The sequence below is a fragment of the Poecilia reticulata genome, linkage group LG22, assembly GCF_000633615.1.
Source record: "Poecilia reticulata strain Guanapo linkage group LG22, Guppy_female_1.0+MT, whole genome shotgun sequence".
NCBI lineage: Eukaryota > Metazoa > Chordata > Actinopteri > Cyprinodontiformes > Poeciliidae > Poecilia > Poecilia reticulata.
The window spans coordinates 14,838,294-14,854,230 of NC_024352.1; the positions used below are offsets into that span (position 1 = coordinate 14,838,294).

General features: G+C 39.3%; 3 protein-coding genes across 3 annotated transcripts in view; 2 read left to right on the top strand and 1 right to left on the bottom strand.

The window, feature by feature from the left end:
* The window catches only part of crybg1a (crystallin beta-gamma domain containing 1a), a 39,185-nt gene extending 37,624 nt beyond the window's left edge, over positions 1–1,561 (top strand). Inside the window, exons 21-23 of the mRNA XM_008399634.2 lie at positions 77–235; positions 469–631; positions 902–1,561. Of these exons, the coding sequence (XP_008397856.1) occupies positions 77–235; positions 469–631; positions 902–990 (411 nt within the window). The 3' untranslated portion in view covers positions 991–1,561. The remainder of the gene's footprint in view (positions 1–76; positions 236–468; positions 632–901) is intronic.
* A 324-nt stretch (positions 1,562–1,885) lies between these two features.
* On the bottom strand, positions 1,886–10,328 carry rtn4ip1 (reticulon 4 interacting protein 1). Its single transcript, XM_008399636.2, has 9 exons — positions 9,863–10,328; positions 8,769–8,920; positions 7,700–7,768; positions 7,328–7,452; positions 5,963–6,011; positions 5,327–5,463; positions 5,057–5,240; positions 2,301–2,393; positions 1,886–2,223 (listed from the first exon to the last, which is right to left on the bottom strand). Exons 1-9 carry the CDS (start codon positions 10,143–10,145, stop codon positions 2,104–2,106), a joined length of 1,212 nt encoding a protein of 403 aa, XP_008397858.1. The 5' UTR covers positions 10,146–10,328; the 3' UTR covers positions 1,886–2,103.
* A 90-nt stretch (positions 10,329–10,418) lies between these two features.
* Positions 10,419–15,310, top strand: qrsl1 (glutaminyl-tRNA amidotransferase subunit QRSL1). The gene is made up of 11 exons (XM_008399637.1): positions 10,419–10,534; positions 11,256–11,415; positions 11,498–11,596; positions 11,670–11,766; positions 11,855–12,016; positions 12,093–12,268; positions 12,631–12,743; positions 13,200–13,392; positions 13,488–13,605; positions 13,707–13,912; positions 14,787–15,310. Exons 1-11 carry the CDS (start codon positions 10,511–10,513, stop codon positions 15,002–15,004), a joined length of 1,566 nt encoding a protein of 521 aa, XP_008397859.1. The 5' UTR covers positions 10,419–10,510; the 3' UTR covers positions 15,005–15,310.
* The last annotated feature ends 627 nt before the right edge of the window (positions 15,311–15,937 follow it).

The following is a 15,937-nucleotide window of genomic DNA, read 5'->3' on the forward strand; positions in this document are numbered from 1 at the left end:
GGGGAGGGGATAAGGTTGAGTAATCACTGTGTTCAGATAAATGCGTCCCAGTTATTGTCATGTTTTCTTCCAACAGAAACCGATGTACTTCCGTCTGCGGAACAGGGAGACGGGATGTCTGATGACTCTGACTGGAACGCTGGACGACATCAAACTGATGAGGATCCAAGCTGTGGAGGAGACGGGAGGAGAAGACCAGGTCTGGCTCTACCGAGATGGACAAATATCCTGCAAGGTACACATCTTCATCATCGTCCTCCAGAACGACTGAAATATTGATGAATCCTTTCGCCTACTCATATTAGTGGAAGATTCCAGTAAATTCAGTTAAAAAAGAAAAAAAAGAAAAGAAACAAAGGCGTGTTTTAGTAATTCCACAAATTTAACTATGCCTAATTTTGTGCCGTTTTTAGGCAACACTGCTCTGTATTTTTGCATTTATGCCAAATCCGTCCTCTTTGTCCCCAGCTGATGGAGGAATGCTTCCTGGAGACGGCAGGTAGCGTGGTAATGTCAGGCACACGACTCTGCATCTCTTCAGAGCGAGGCAAAGACAACCAGCAGTGGAGCATCACCCAGGACGGACTGGTCCGCTTCCACCTTAACCCAAATCTTATTGTGGAAGTCAAAGGTCAGACATTTTCATCTCTAGAGTGTTTGATCGAAAAGTTCATAGAATACCCTTTATCTCTCAATAAATAGTTGTACTGTGTGTGCTTAAAACAAAACAAGCTCACCAGAGACCTTTATGTGCTGTTGTAGCAATTTAGATTATGTCTTAATCCAACAGCGCCATCTCCTGGTCTAAAAAAAGCAGTGCAGCCGTGACTAACTACAGCGTCAACCCGTCAGCATTTCAGATTGTGGTTGTAGTTTCACACATATCGCTGTTTGTCTGCAGGAGGTCATCAGTACGACAAGAACCAGATCATCCTGAACGACTTGGATGAAAAGAAGTGGATCCAGAGGTGGATTTTAGAGATTCTGTGATCTGATGAGGACCAAACAATTAGCCGGCTGCTTTTATGCACATCTGTTGTGGATATTTTCACCTGTTCATTCTTTTCGAGAAGGAAAATTATGAGCTGGTGTTTGATGTTTAGAACGTATGATTTACATAAGAAGACACCTTTAAGTTTTTGTCAAGCATTTAGTACCAAAGACTCCACGTTTTTTCTTCATGTTGCAAAAACTCTGCCTTGTTCTGATGCTGCATAATTTATCACCTGTGGTACTTTTCATTGCATGGGTCATAAATCTCTAATTTTCCTGCAGATACGAATGTATGTATCTTACTTCAGGATGTTGCAGAAGGCATCAATGGTTTCTTTGCATCGATCAAAATGATCTTGTATAAAGTTTTTATATCTGTTTAGGACTTTTTGACACAAACTGTGCCTTGTTCATTACACTGTACATAATTTGCCTCGATTGTACAGACTGATTTACAATTTTAAACAAAAATGCAATTAGAATATTGCCCCCTAGTGGTTGTAAATATGTGAGAAAACGTTTGTCGTTACAGGCTGTTACAATAAAATAAAAATGATCTTTCACTGTTTTCTTGGACCTGCTGTTAACTTCACATGAAAACTTTAAATTTTAGGAGATTTAAAAAAAAAAAAATTGGTGAGAATCTATTTTACAACCTTGTCTAATTTCAAAACTAATTTTTAAAGTGTTTGAAATGGTGTGATAAAAAAACTAAATGTTTAAAATGTCACATTGTGTTAAAAAACACCAACCTAGCTATGGTTTAATTTTTTTTATCACATTTTACTAAAATCTTTGTTTTATTTAAAGTCCAAATAATTTCACATTTGTTAATGAAGCAGAAAGTTAGAGTATGACATTTTATTGAAGTGACAATGGCAATTTTTTAAAAAAAAAAAGTGTATTTTCCAGACCCATTTCCTTATCTCTTTGTCCAAATGTCACACTGCAGTAGCAACAAACACAGTAGCCCTGCTTAAGGTTTTGTGTCTTCTGCTATGAAAAAAGTAGCGCAAGCTGCAGCATTTCACTTATTTTCAAGTAGTTAGTGTCATGATTGTTCAAACACATACACACATACACATTCCTGTTGAGAGTCCATTTTAAACATCAAGATCCCCCTTTGCTGATTTCCACCACAGTCTTTCCTCGGGCGTGGCCCTTCTCTACCTTCTCGAAGGCCTGAGGGACCTGGGAGAAGCCGAACGTCTCCTCCACCACGGCCCGGATCTAACAGAAGAGCGGAAAACACACATGCTCATCATGTGTTATTCCGTTTATAACATGAACAAAGCGCGGCCTCATACCTGTCCTGCGTCCACCATTTCTCCTATCTCATCCAGAGCTGGACCGCTCGGTGAAAAGAAACCCCAGCGGTAGTGAACTCCTTTGACTAAATGCTGCAGAAAAACAGAATTGAGTGTTTTTGTTGAAATCCTTATAATGAATCATTAGATAGTCAAGAGTTACCTTTTTAATAAAGCATCTTAATATATTTTTTAAAAATACCTTTACAATTGCATGCATGAAAGGTTTGATGGGCTCAGTTCCTGCTAAAGCTTAGAATATGTACATTTTGATCATGGCTTATGTTTCCCTATATTTACAGTTGCAAAATGTAAACAAGTAAGAAATTTTGAAAAAGCCACATCTTCCTTCAATTTCAATACTATACATGATTTCATCTGACAGACAAAAAAAGTGAAGGTTAAAAAAAAAAACAATGGTGTGGACAGATTTAAAATTAGTAGTTTTGCAAGGCGCCAGTTTAGGACAAATCCATATATGTATTGCATACGAGAAAGTACACAATACACAGTACTCAAATATCTGGTGCTCACGACAAATGGGGCTGCACCATTTGTGCAGCCCCATTTGTCGTGAACCACCTGGTGAACCACAGTGTCACCAGGACAAATGACAAAAAGCTGTTTATGAAACTTCCAACACATCTAAGTGAGTTCCAAATGACACACTTGATACTTTGCATTGGAAAAGCAAAACTTTCTAAAAACACCAATATGTCATGGCAGAACTCTTTACGTAAATGCAGCCAAATCACTCTAGATTCAACATGAGAAGAACCAAATGTTTCTGTGGGGCCGTCCCAGGCACCCTGCAACACACGCCGTTTATCACGACACAAAGGTTAATGAGGAAACAATCCAAAAACGAAGCTCCATTTCAGCGGAAGTCGTGCAGATACTTCTTGGGAGTTTCTACTCCACTCATTTTCAACAGTTCAAGTCATAAATCCCAAAAAAAAAAAAAGTAGCAACAGTTCATCAGTCTTGTACCTGCATTTATAAAGGTTTTAGGCTGATGTGTAGTTTCCTGTTGAGAACTCCCAGGCAAAAAAAGAGCACTTTTCAAATACTGCACAACTTCCTGGTACTAGCTTGTCTTACTTTCAGCTCTGGTCGTCCTTCCTTGTTACCTTATAAAGAAGAATTTACTGTAAATCATTTTAAAGTCATTACACAGAACTTTGTCGGTCCGGAAATGTTTTGTAATAAAAAAATAAACACAGATCTCCGTTGAAAGGTTTGCTGACAACCCAGTATACAATGCCATTACAATTGTTCAGTGACAAAGATAAAACGCAAAACTTCACTTGATTAAAGAAACATCCAAGTTATTGTTCCCCATGGATAACTGAGCCTCAGAAATCTGCCCTGTGTAACTTAGTTTAAAAAGAAATGAAAGCAAGGCATTTGGTTTAGTGCTTCTTTGTGCAAATGAAGTTAGATTATAATACATTCAGAAACTAGTAAAGGCCATATAGAATATATATTTTTTTACATATGTTGTGATAACTCTGAAATTAAAGAGTGTATTTTTTTTCTTCCTATGACAAATTTTCCCTAAAACATCTACTTTCACAAAGAAAAAAAGAAATATTTACTGCTCTTCAGATAGCAGATAAAGAAGTCACTTTTAGCAGAATGACACTTTAGTATGTTTCAGTTCTACTTTACACCTACACATGCGAGACTCGTACCTGACGAGCTTCAAGCGGTGGATTGGGTGGTGCAGCGAGGGAGAAGAAGCAACGGTGGAGCACAGACATGCAAACTGCATGGTTTGATGTTCACCGCAGAGAGCAAACTGACAGGAAGTCACTGTATGTATGTGTGTGTGGGTGTGTGTGTGTGTGTGTGCTCCCCACAACGACCGACTGCTCTTTGTCGGGAGCACAAAATGTAGTGCTGTTTTGGGAAATGGTTTAGGTTTAGGACTAACAAATGGACAAAGTTCAAGGTTAGGTTAGGTGAGGCATGCACTTGGTTCTGGGTAAGGGTTAGGCTACGAAAAAGAATAAAAAATAAATAGTAGTCAATGCAAAGTCCTTATGTTAATAGACATTTGGACATATAGATTTGTCCAAAACTGGACAGATAAAATGAAAGATGCTTCCTCTTGAATGTGAAAGGAAATTAACAAAATACTTCCTACAGTTTTAAAAAAAAAAATTTTATACACCATCTGTAAACCGCAATTAATTGCACAATAAATTAAAAATAAACCCGATTTGATGATTAAGATTTTTTGCAGGGCAATTTTGTTTACAAACATCATGATCCATCTCGGTTATAGTTTCGGTTGTGTGCAATTTTTATTTTAGTTCTATTTTTACTGTTTTTGGTTTGTTGTGTTTTATTTTGGTTATTTAAAATATCTTACAGTCCCAGTGTTAATCCCAAAATTATAGTTTTTTTTTTTTGTTTTGTCTGTCAAGAGGGTGAACTGGACTAATTATGCTTCTATCATAATTGAAAATGAAAATGGTCTCTAAGCAACTGTCACTTATCACAATAATTACTGGGACAATTTATCATCAAGCAATATTTGTTACTGTGACAGGCCTACATATTCAGAATAATCCTAACCGACTTCTCTTTCTCAGTCATGGCTGTTTTTCTGCCAAACATGAGTAGCATCAAGTAGTAGCAGGTCACTAATCTACCGTAGATATATAACTGTAACATTTTTTATATTTTTATTTATTTATTTTCTTGATAGGAAGAAGTACAGTAGTAGTATTTCACTGTGTCAGAAATACCTTGATAGCTTTGGTGGCGATTGTGGCAGCTGTCTGCAGCATGCCGTCAGCTACACCCAGCCGGTCTGTGTTCAGAAGAAAAGGTGTAACAAGAGTGACGTATTTGGCTCCAGTCCACGGTTTAAGCAGGCCCAGGGCCCATCGCTCAGTGTCGCCCCCTATGTTATCGAGGACAAGGTCAAATCTAAGAGAGCAAGAAACGAAAGCAGAGACAATGACTGAATGGGTTCGGATAATCAGAAAATCGAAGGCAGGTTAAAAGTGACTGACTTCTCAAGCGCTCTTAGCGGCTCTTCAACAGGTCGAGCTGTATAGTCGACCACATGATCGGCCCCGAGTCCTTTTACGAACCGCTCGGCATTGTGGGAGCAGGTAACTGTCACGTGAGCTCCCCACGCCTTCAGCACCTGGACAGAAGTTCAAGCCTCAAATGGGATCGAATTTAGAGGGTCTTTCCAGTCATTCCCATCACTCAAAGCACTTTTACACTGCATTCAGATTCATTTGCCTTCATCCGGATTAGAAAGCATCGTGAGATCCAAGGACACATCATAGGGGGCAGTGGAGCTTCCTCCACAACTGTATCCACTTAACCAGTCTACCTACGTCATCCATTCATCCATTATCCATCCACCAACTATGAAATAAAAACTTTTCAAAACGCACATTCAAAACCAGTCTACAAACAAAACAAATAAGAAGAAAATGATTATGCCTGTTTCAAAATATTGATCATTTCCTGATGAAAAAAAAATAATAATAAATCCTAAACACTAGGAGTTTAAATTCAGATGCCGATCTGCACATTAGATTATCATCCACACAAAAATGTTCATATTTTGACATAAGAATCAAATTAAAATTAATAAATAAACACTTAGCCGTCATCAACATTTAAATACACACCTGGATTGCAAATGTTCCAACTCCTCCAGATCCTCCAAGGATCAAAATCCTGCAAAAAGGAGAAAGAGTGGACAAAAAACACACATGAAAATGTTGACTAACCAATATTTGACAGGATTTGTAGCCTTTCTGAAGCTTCATTATTAGCAATAACAGTTTTAAATAAGACAAAGGGCTGACTTTGAATAGAGAAGGCTTTAAGGGGAGACATTGTGTATTTTCAACCTTGAAATCTGGTTTTAGCTTTAAGTAACAGAGCTTAACATAGGAACATAGCGCCATTTCATACCACAACCTAATCTATTCAAAAATGCTGCATATATCCCTGAATGGCTGTGTTACGGCCAGTGGCCTTGTGTATGTTTCCTTTTCCTTTTTTGTACATCTGCAGCTTCTAATCAAGTTGACTCCACTTGGAAGTGGATGCAGCCCTGCCTTCCTGTGCCACTCCCTGAGGCCTACAGCGATTGGCTCATCAATTGCCAGCTCCACCAATCCCTGAAGAGGCCTCCCCTTTAAAAACCAAAGACTTCCTGGGAGAAGGTGTGGCTGATTCTTTGTTCAGACAGCTTGCCACTTTGTTTGACTGGTGGACATGTGCTTTGTTAGCTCTGCTAGCTTTTGATAGCTTGTGTAACTCACCTTGTCCCTGTGGGGGATCTTTGTTAGAGATTTGTAGTTTGTTTTTGTTTATCCTGGACTTGAAGTCCATTTTTGTTTGGTTAAGATCTTTGGTTTACAACTCTTGATTGTTTTGTAGATTTTGTTTATTTAGTACATTTTGTTGCAAGTCCCTACATTTTGATTATTGTTAGTTTTTTCCTTATTTATGTTTGTTGTCAAAACCCAAACAATAAACCTAAATTGTTAAACCGTACCACCTTGGTTTCTTTAATGTTACTTCCCTTTTCCCCTGGCCGAGCCGGGTCGTAACAGGCTGCCACAAGATATTCAAGGAAAAATGCATGAAAGAATCAAAGCAATACTCCAGGTATGTTTTTAATGATTGAATAAGAGTACAACATAAAATAAAGCTAAAGAAAAATGCATAATACCCCCCTACCGAGTGAATTTAGTGTTTCATCACTATTTTAGTAACTGTTGTCGTTTTCTCTGGTCCCCACAATACTTAGACAAAGATGACAAAAATTAATGACTCTTTACAATCATCACAGATGACTTTCCGTTGACTGAACCAGATGCATCTGTCTAAGTTAATGAAATCAGCCACACAAGAGAGGTCTGAGTCCACTTTAACTCTGCTACAGATCAAATTTACCCTGACACCATAAGGCAGCCTGACCCACCATTCTGCTTGCCTAACATGCGACAGCCAGGCTTTTGTGTGTGTCCATGTTTCCTCACCGTTTATTGGCACAGTTGTCTTTACTGAGTCCACCTGTGTTCACCAGTGCAGACCAGGCAGTGGACGCCACATAGGGGATGGCTGCTGCCTGTGTGTGACTTATTGACTTTGGTTTACGGGATATCTGAACAGAAGACATGAGAACACTAATTTCAGTGCAGCTTCCCAGGTTAAACTGTCTTTAAAAAGAGACAGCTGTGCTCCACCCATATTTCTGATAAGTTAACATGCTTGAATGATGGCTCATTTATGCCTCCATGAAAAAAAAAAGCAGGGAACTGATTACTCACAAAATTAGACAATATGTCAGAATATCTTAACACTAAGGAAATACATTTATGTCAAGAATACTTCAGGAATTAGATTCATACCTCATTCGCATTAAGAACCACAAACTCCGCTAAACTGCCCTGTTTCCACGGTGGGATTGCCGCCCATACCTGAAAGAGAAAATGACAAGGAAATGCAGCACTGCACATAAGTCTCTGCTCACTGAAAACATCTTTATAATTGGCTTTCAGTAAGTTACTTTTTCTTGTAACCTGTCAAATTAGTCACTAAACTAGTGACTAATTAGTCTAGACTTCACCTGAAGTTTTCCATTCTTCTTTGAGTCCAAGTCAACTAAGATTTGATTTGCATGAGATTGTTTATTCTTTTTTTTTAATGCAAGTGTTTTATGAGATTCTGCTTGCTCCAAAAAATATAATGCATTATTGACTTTTATTACTGCATGTTGTGCAAAAGCTTCCTTTGAGATAATCAATGGAGCAGAAGAATGGTTTCAATTCATGGTGATGTACTTCCAGTAGGAGGCTCATTCCTGCAAAGCATGATGGTGTTGTGATACGATTAAGTGTTACTTCTTTGTCACTCAACTGTATCTCTATCTGTGTTCTCACTAACATCACATCTACCAAAAACTAACTACATAATCAGAAACACAATTTTCCTGTAAAACAAGACATTTTTTCCCCCCAGTTTATAAGTGAAATAATCTGTCAGTGGAACTAGTCATTTTTTAATAATATTGAGGAATTACTGATGAAGTCAGAGTTAAAAACAAACTCCTACTTCTTCCAAGGTAGTTTTGTCTTATTTCAAGTGTACCGAGATATTTGCACTAGAAACCAGACCAAAAATACTTGGTAAGATTTTGTGTTTTTGTAGTAAAGGAATTCTCATGGAGAGCCAAGCTATTGGTGACCATTCAAGAAAAAAAAAAGAAGAAAAGAGTATCACCCCCTTTTCAGATGTACAAGCCAAAAAAAAAAAAAAAAACAGTCAAGATATCGGGACAATGGTTACATTTCTGCTATTTTCCATGTCGAACAATAACCTTCACATACATGAGATAAAGCTGCTCATTCTAACTACACATTCAGAACTCTCATAAAAAGTTTTGTTTCTGTCCAAAACACAACGGCTTGTTTTTCTTACCTCATCTCTCTCTCTGAAGTACTTCACATCCAGGCCACATTCCATAATGACACCAGAAACATCTCTTCCCAGAATGAGAGGAAACTCGCTGCCTGTCTGTTTGATATTCAGAGGATCTCTTTTCATAGCCATTGTAGCAGAGCCATAGCCACCTAAATCGGACAACGTTGTTTTATCACTTCAGAGGAAAAAAACTCTTAATCACTACAGTGGAGACATGAAGACAATACCAAAACAATCTGGAACAGGAGGACAGTAGTTCAAAACCACATTTTTTTTTCTATTACCACTGCAAAAATAAAGCCATGCGCTCAGATATAAGCTGTGTATATTTTTCAGTTCAAGGGTGGATTTCAACGATCAACCCCTCAAGTTTAACCACAGCTTCTAATGACAACTTTTGTTTTTGAAAAGTGTCATGCCTGTGGGCTAAACTGAGAGAATAATCAGATTGAGTGGTTAAAATGTTTACATTCGGGGGTTTTTTTTACCTTGTTTTTTGATTATTACTTTTTTAAAAGACGTGTTTTAATTTTTTTTTTTTTATTGTGACGGCAGTCATGCAAAAGAAGAATTACTCTGATGTACAGTTTTTAAAAAATGCTTTGTTGTTTATGGCGGCCTACGTGCCTTGCAGAAGAAATTTACTTGTTGCTGTATTCTATTTGTGGAATAACTTATGTTCATTTTTGTGTCTGAATTCAGGGGTATTTTAACTAGGGTTGCCACCCGTCCCGTAATTGGCTGTTAAATGTAGCGTCCCGATAGCGAACCGATACGGGACAAGATTTGTTCCGTATTCTGCAAATGTGGATGTATAACAATAAGGAAGTGGTCCGCAAGTACTTTATATAGTAGGCTGCCCCAGTCATTGTTTGACCCCCCCACACACACACACACACACACACATACAGGGACTGGTCCCTTATTTTAATTTCTGAAAGGTGGCAGCCCTTTGCTTAACTGAAAAGACAAATACAACCACAGAAAACATATGACACACAGTTCTGAATGTGTCCTTCTCTCTAAAACAGAACACTAGTTAAGGAAGTCCTCCAAGTATTCATTTCCATCGGTCTCGATTTTAAACTGACCTCTCATGCTGACGTCAAGCGGGTTCAGTCCAGCTGCAAACACCTTTACAATCACCTCATTGGGGTAGTTGATGACGGGCAAGCTGGCGTTATTTGTGAAACGCAGTACATCATTATTTCCATATTGATCAATAACCCAAGCAGGCATGATGGTCATGGCTTTGCTGGAGGTCCGGATCAGTCTGCTCTGGTTTCTTAGCCAGCCATGGAATCTCTGTTCACACACGGACTTACTGGGGTGTCGAAACAACCTTCTGTGCATCAAATATCTAACACAACTCATGTTTACCGTGTCGATACAAACAAAATGTTCGTCTATTAAACTGACAGCTAAAGAAGTTAATCTGTGCAGCGGTAAACTACTCTACGTTCTTACCTAACACACTGTATGTTATTACAAAACATGCATATTGAACCACTTCAAAACCACGTTCTATCTGAACATGCATATAATCGGTAACTTTCTTTCTGCTACCTGACACGGCGAGTAACTCCACCAATCAGAATACTGTTTCTTCAGCAGCCAGCCAATCACAGACAGCGCTGTTAAGACGTTGATCCCAGACGCAGACATGGCGGCCTACAGGTAGAATACACTGTGCTAATGTTGATGTTGATTTGAAGGGTGACCGGAGAAAATCAGCAGATATGCTCGGACTGACATTGAAGGAGGTTAGTTGCTCTTTTACCGATTCATCTTTTTATATTGAAATAGGCATTTATTCAATGTTACGTTAGTAAGAAAGAGAGATGAGAGATAAAGAGAGATATCTGGTTGTAAATGCACAGCACAAAAACAGCTTCATGGGATGGGTTTCGTGGACATAGCCAAAGAAAGAATTTGTTAAACTGGATTAAATACTGATTGTCATTGAGACACAGATCTCCAAGTCCTGATTAGTAAATTCCCTGAAGCATGAGGTTTGCGTACACAATCTCACCAATACATTTGGGAAGATTAAATACAATTTGTTAAATTCATGAATTAAAATGGAACAACGCATGAGCTATATTTTTTTTACATTTAAAAATAGGTAAATTAATTTTCTATCACAAAAAAACAATTTAAATACATAATCTTAATTTATTTGATTCAAGCTAACTTGCAAAATAGCAGTGGGAAGTTTTGCTCCCTTAGCTTCAACTTTGTTACGGTTTGGAATTTTTTTAAGACAAGAAACGTTTCCAAATGTTGTCTTTTCTTTGAGAAAACTTTTTTAAAACATTGGGAAATTATTTAACACACCTAGTGTAGCAATTATTCATATATGTCGTGTTTCTGTTACATATACAAGAAAATTGTAGACATGTAAACAAAACACCACAGTATAGAAATTAAATGTTTACTTGTGTAACGCCCTACTTTAAGCTGTGTTGATGTCTTTTTTTCCAGGTGTCTTTGGCATTCAGGGAGGGGAGAATCTCCCCAACTGAGCTCTGTAGGAAGTGTTTGAATCGTATCAAAAAAACTCAGCGCCTGAACGCTTACATCACTGTGACAGAGGAATTTGCTCTGAAACAGGCTCGACAGTCGGAAGCAAGGCTGCTTCAAGGTGTGTGGATTCCATGAGTTTTTGTCTCATTTTGATTTCGGTGGAGTCACAGGTGTTGACGCATTAATGTATTTTCTTCCAGGCGTCCCCAAAGGACCCCTGGATGGGATCCCCTTTGCAGTCAAGGACAATTTCTGCACTGCCAACATCAGGACAACATGTGCCTCCAAGATGCTGAAAGGTTAGAGCATAACATTTTTCTTTTATATAGTCAGAATCAGTGCAGGTATGTAAAAATATTACTCTTTTTATAGACTACACTCCGCCCTACAATGCTACAGTTGTACAAAAGCTTCTTGACCAAGGGGCCGTGCTGATGGGGAAGACTAACATGGACGAGTTTGCGATGGGGTAAATCTAAATCTAAATGCGGAAAATATTTTAGAAATGTCTGGTTTTACTTTTAAGTTAAATTAGTGTGGATGTGTTGTCCTCTCAGGGCAGGCAGTACCGACGGGGCGTTCGGTCCGGTCAGAAACCCGTGGAGCTACGCAGCTTCGTACAGAACACAGGCGGGATCAGCTTCTGACTCTGACTGGGTCATCACTGGAGGAAGTTCTGGGGGAAGTGCCGCAGCCGTCGCCTCATGCACAAGCTACCTGTGAGGACGCGCAGTGGTGCTAACAGTGAAGAAAAAGTCAAAAAATATTCACTGATGTTTGCAAATGTCTTGGCAGGGCTTTGGGTTCAGACACAGGCGGTTCAACCCGTAATCCCGGAGCGCTGTGTGGAGTTGTCGCCCTGAAGCCCACTTACGGCCTGGTGTCAAGGCATGGCCTCATTCCCTTAGTTAATTCCATGGATGTCCCTGGAATAATTACACGCAGCGTCAGTGACGCAGCTGTCGCCCTAGGTAGGGGACACGTGTCTCTTTCTTTTTTTTTTTTTTAGGATGATGACATATTCTGAATATAAAATAACATTGCATCCACCTTTTACAAAAATAGGTGTGATCTTATTAAATCTGAGAAGAAGTTGTAGCAAATAATGACCTCCAATGTTTTTCAGGAATATTTTTTTCCAGGCTTCTCTGACGTGACAAAAACACCAAAGCCAAGTTGGTGTTCGCATAGCTATAAATCCATATAAAGTTGTGAAATTGATGGTACATTAACAAGAAACAAAAGAAAAAAACTCTAATGAAATGCTATCATTTCAGCAGCAGGAACAAAATAGAGCAGGTGTAACCTGGAACTGTGTTTACATGTCAAACAGGTGTCCTCCAAGGTGCTGATGTTAGAGACTCGACCACAGTTCCTGCCCCATCAGCACTAACAGAGCTTCCTGAAGACTTTGATGTCAGGAACATCTGTGTTGGCATCCCCAAGGTGAGTTAATATACTCAATTAAAGACTTTTATCTACGTCGGCTGCACTGGGTATGATGCCTTTACACACCTTTTACCAACACAGACCTAATTTTAAGAGGATCTGTTTTTTTCTCTTGACACCTGGATCATGGGAAAGACAAACTCAGAGAGACAAATGTGTGGTACATTATGCTTAAACCTCAAGCTCAAATATTATATTAGAAAAAAGTTCCACTTTACAGCTTTTAGAGAAGTTGAAGAGCCACTTCGGCTGACTATAGTCATTTTTCCATTCATTCATTCATTCATTCATTCATTCATTCATTCATTCATTCATCAAGCTTTCCATTTTTGCATGTTCAATTTTAGTACCTAAAATGTAGCTATAAACAAACGAGGTGTAAAAAAGAAAGAAAAAAAATGTTTAGGAACCCTGAGCTTGTAACTTTGTTTGGTGTCTGCCATCCTCTGTCAGGAGTACCATGCCCCTGGCCTGTCTGAGGAGACCCGGGCTCAGTGGAGTCGTGTTGCAGACTTGTTTGAGAAAGCGGGAGCCCGGGTGGAGCAGGTTTCCCTCCCACACACTCAGCACTCCATCGTCTGCTACCACGTCCTTTGCCACGCCGAGGTGGCGTCAAACATGGCCCGATTTGATGGGCTGGAATACGGTACATACGTGACTGTGTGGAGTTAAATCGGATGCGGGCAGATCATGTGACGGTGGTAAAGGTTTGAGGGTTTTGGTGTTTTTCTCCTCTACCAGGACACCGGAGTGAGATGAAGAGCTCCACGGAGGTGATGTATGCTTCAACCCGACACGAGGGCTTCAACGATGTAGTCAGAGGGAGGATTCTTTCCGGGAACTACTTCCTGCTTAAACAGTAAGGCTGCAAACTGTCTCCATAGGCAGCCTTAGGCGCCTCCAGTGTCTGGCATCAGTACTTTACTCACAAAGTGACCATGGACGTGTCACACCTTTCAGGAACTACCAGCACTACTTTGTTAAGGCCCAAAAAGTCCGTCGGCTGATCGCCAACGACTTCCGGGACGTTTTTGGCTCAGGGGTCGATGTGCTGCTGACTCCCACGACTCTTTCTGATGCGGCCTGTTACCATGACTTCACACAGGAAGACAACCGCACTCGCAGCGCACAGGAAGATGTTTTCACCCAACCTGCAAACATGGCTGGTATGGAGTCATACCTTCTCTTTAGACTAGAGAAGTGGCAGCATATGTGGGATGTGTAGGAGGATTTAAAACCTTAGAATTTACACACACACACATGGGTGGGATTTTTTTTTTTCAGCATTGGGGAGATTTTATGTGATAAACCGCATTACAATTGCACTTAATTGTGAAGTGGAAGAAAAGACATACATAGTTACACATTTAATTTTGAAATTCTGAAAATGCGACATGCATTGGGGTTCCGCGACCTTTTTACAAATACTCTGTCATCCAAAACTAGAAGTGGTATGGGATAAAATCAAACCTATGCAAGTATAGCCATCCTACATTTCCTGTTTGCAGAGCAAACATGTGGAAGAAGCTGCTCCTCTTCCATATGTTCCATATTTTCAATGAGACTGAGATGAAACTATTTAGCCAATGAGCAATACAATGTCCATAGCAGAAAATAAACACTGCACATCATTGACACCCCATAACCACAGTGGCAGCATCATGCTAATTGGATACTTTTCTTGAGCAGGGCCATGAAAAATAATCTGAGTTGAAGAGAATTTCAGCTGATGGGAACATCTGCAATTGCAGAAAAAGGTGGTTCCACACACAGCATTGACTCAGGCGGCTGAATACAAATGCTTGACAAACTGTTAACCTTTCATTTTGTAAGAAAATTTGGTAAGTTTGCTTCTCTTTTCTTCCACTTTACACCAACGTTTTGCTTTGTGGTAGAATTCTGAGAAAATGTGGAGAAATTTAAGGCATGTGAATACTTTTGCAATAAACAGTGGACACCCACACTTGTGGCTGGAAATGTAACGCCGTTGCAAAATCATAAATGGGAAATGACCCCGTTGTTTTTAATGTTTTAACACAGGCCTCCCTGCTGTCTCTGTGCCGACTGCCTTATCACAGCGGGGTCTGCCCATTGGCTTACAGCTCATCGGCCCCGCCCTGGAAGACAAGAAGCTGCTTTGTGTCGCTCGGTGGGTGGAGCAGAATGTGGGCTTCCCATCCATCAGTGACTGCGAAAACACACAGGAGAGCAGGAAGGATCCAGGAGCGACCAGGAGGGAGCAGGCTTCAGCCGTCTGAGGACCGCTTTCGATGCTATCAAAACTAAAACAACTCCTGATATCCGTATAGGAAGCTCTATACGGAGTTATCGGATCACAAATTGCAGATAGTGATAAAGTACAACTACAGAATGTTGAAACCTGACTATTGTTTAACTGGGATGTTGTATCACATCCTGTTAAATAGACATAATGTAAAAGCCGACCTTTCTCATTAAACTTGTATGCATTTACAGAGCCAAAGCTCTTCCACACTGTCCATACTGTCCATCTTTAGAGCTCTTTTCATTGTCGTTGACTATGAAATTCATTTTGAGAAACTCAATTTTTCTTCTTTTCATGTATGGTCTGTTTTTCGACTCAAAAAGTCACCCTTCACTTATATCGTACATAGAGAATGTAGATTTTAATCCTAAATACTTCTTTTTTAGGCACAATTTAGTTGGGAATCACGTCTAATTTTTAAAACACAGCAATGTGAATAGAAACTGAGTTTAAAATCTCTTGTTTTGATAAGGCATTCAGTCATTTTACAAAAAATAGTAAAATGTAGCAGAACATTTATAGCTCATTTACTAATATTTAGCCACATTACAAGCATTAAAATCAAAAGGAAGATTAAAAAAAAGTGTTTCCTCTTCTAGGTAGAAATCAGACTTGCACTATTAAACATTAACACATTATATTAACATCTTCGTTATAGATTTCTGGTTTATTCTTTCAGGAAGTCCTATCAGTCAATACAAAGATCAAACCACACCTAAAACTGGAGATATGTTCATCATGGAAATAAACTTGACTTCTATGAGGTAAAAGCAAATAAGGATGCTAATTTTAGAAAACAACACATCCAGTGTTGCACTTGTCATGTCACTGTTAGCAGCATCAATGCTTTTGGGTTTCTACCATATAAGCTCAAAGCAGAGGTTTGTGACCTTCCTGTCTTCATAGG